Consider the following 1,926-nt stretch of genomic DNA (forward strand, 5'->3'; position numbering starts at 1 on the left):
CCCTCACACCCCTCCACCCCCATACACCAGGGCATTTTCAACTTCGTGATTGCCTGGGCAGTCATGTTTGTCCCCGTCATCTTCTCAGACGCCGCAGCCAAAAAGGTCACCAACAAGGCCGCCTGGAGCACCGCAATCGCCTTCACAACCAACATAGCTTTCTTCCCCTTCCTCGCCCTCCGCGCCGCCCCCGAGCCCCCCGGCGCGCCAAAGCCGGCGCCGGGCGGCACCCAGGCGGCGCCGGGCTGGGGGGCCGCGACGGGCGCGATCTGCCTGGCGCTGTGCGGGCTGAGCGCGGCGTGGGCGGTCGCGGGGCGGCCGGAGATGGCGGGCGGGCTGGCGGAGCGGGCGGCCTACCTTCAAGAAGAGTTTGGAAGCAACAGGGTGAGCTGGGTTTCATCAGGACGGCCGCCTTGCTGCGTTCTCGAGGAGCAGGGTGGAATATGATGTCACCTGATGTCAGCTGCACCCCTGCACTGCATCATCCACGATGTTGCCGCGACCGCGGCCGCGAAGCGCCGCAACACCCGAGCAAGGCCCGACGACTGTTCACACTTGGTCCCTTTTCTCAACTCCATGTAACCCTCTGTTGAGTCATCCCTGCCGCCGCCCCCGCCCCCCCACCCCGCCCTTCCCCGCCCTCTCCAGGTGTTCTGGGCGTTCTTCCTGGACTGCGGACTGTTCTGGGCCTGGCAGGCCGTCCTGCTGGCTGGGGCGGAGGCGAAGTACCGCTTCGTCCCGGTGGCGGGCCTGGCGGCCTGGCTCATCGCGGGGAACGGGGCGCAGGGGCGGCAGCAAGCTGCCAAGCAGTAGGACACGCACGAAACCGCGGCCTTGTGAGAGAAAATGCGCACCTCATCCAGCACGCAGATTCGCGGTGCTGCAGAGGTGCCCAGTTTGCAGAGAGGCATGTTGACAAACCCGCCAGCCAGCCAATTGGGCAGGCAAGGCTGCAGACTACCTTTTTGTTTGTGAGGCATTTTGCCGACTGCTGCTAATGTAAATCCAATCCGTGAGACCTGACCAGATCTACTAGGTTCAACAAATATACCAGGTTTGCATTTTCAATGACAGCATTCCATAAAGTGGCACAATGGGTGCGCCAATGGCACCTCTGATGGGCTGCCCTGCGTGGCCAGGGCGACTGTCGATGATTAGCAACGTAAGAGCGCGCTTGCCCTACGGGTCCTGTGCGCAACGGGCGCGGCGGCGTGCTGCATGGCTCAGCCACCTGGGCGGCTGGAGGGCGGCAGAGTGGCACAGGACAGCTAGCGTCGTCAGGCTCAAGCCGCAGAAGCCTAGTGTCAAGGGTTCAGCAAGCGCAGCCCACAGTCAAACCCGGTGTCAGCTTCCCCGCAGCATGCACTGATGAAGCTGTCAACCCGGGAATCTGAGCTGCTCGCGCCGTGCAAAGTGCCTTTGCCGAAATTGCCACCGACACAAGGATGGGTCCCTGATTACAATGGTCTGCTCCACTGCTGTGCAACTCAAGCCACCCCTGACGGCTGCTGCTGCTGCTGCTGCTGCTGCTGCTGTTGCTGCTGCTGGCCGATAACCTCCTTGAGCCGCCGCACCGCCGTCGCCTTGATCTCTGCAATCTCAGCCCTGTGCGCCGCCTCCAAGGCAGCCACCCTCGAGTTGTGCTCAGCGCAGACCTCCGAAAACAGGTGCTCCAGCACGGGCGCGACCTCGCGCAGCGACACCCTGCCGCACGCGCCGCAGCGCGCCCGCGCCTGCTGCTGGGCGCCGCTGAGCGCTGCATACAGCCGCTGCCGCAGGGCGTTGTCTAGCGGCTGCGTCGGGCCAATCGCCGGCTGTTGGTGCGTATGCGGGGGCAGTTGCGCTGCAGCTGAGCTGTCCTCATCGTAGCTCCAGCCGCTGTACCCGCCGCCAGTCACCGCCATGAAAGGTGGCAGCGGCGGGGGG

General features: G+C 64.7%; 2 protein-coding genes across 2 annotated transcripts in view; one reads left to right on the forward strand and one right to left on the reverse strand.

Annotated features, from left to right (window-relative positions):
• Positions 1–63: 63 nt before the first annotated feature.
• Positions 64–813, forward strand: MNEG_8418 (hypothetical protein; the record flags this gene model as incomplete). Its single annotated transcript, XM_014043107.1, has 2 exons — positions 64–384; positions 649–813. The coding sequence occupies 2 exons, from the start codon at positions 64–66 to the stop codon at positions 811–813; spliced, it is 486 nt and encodes a 161-aa protein (XP_013898561.1).
• A 674-nt stretch (positions 814–1,487) lies between these two features.
• MNEG_8419 (hypothetical protein) overlaps positions 1,488–1,926 on the reverse strand; it is a gene marked incomplete at both ends in the record, with an annotated part of 4,096 nt that continues 3,657 nt past the window's right edge. The window contains one exon of the mRNA XM_014043108.1: positions 1,488–1,814. Within this exon, the coding sequence (XP_013898562.1) occupies positions 1,488–1,814 (327 nt within the window). The remainder of the gene's footprint in view (positions 1,815–1,926) is intronic.

This window comes from Monoraphidium neglectum, assembly GCF_000611645.1.
Source record: "Monoraphidium neglectum strain SAG 48.87 unplaced genomic scaffold scaffold01598, whole genome shotgun sequence".
Taxonomy (NCBI): Eukaryota; Viridiplantae; Chlorophyta; class Chlorophyceae; order Sphaeropleales; family Selenastraceae; genus Monoraphidium; species Monoraphidium neglectum.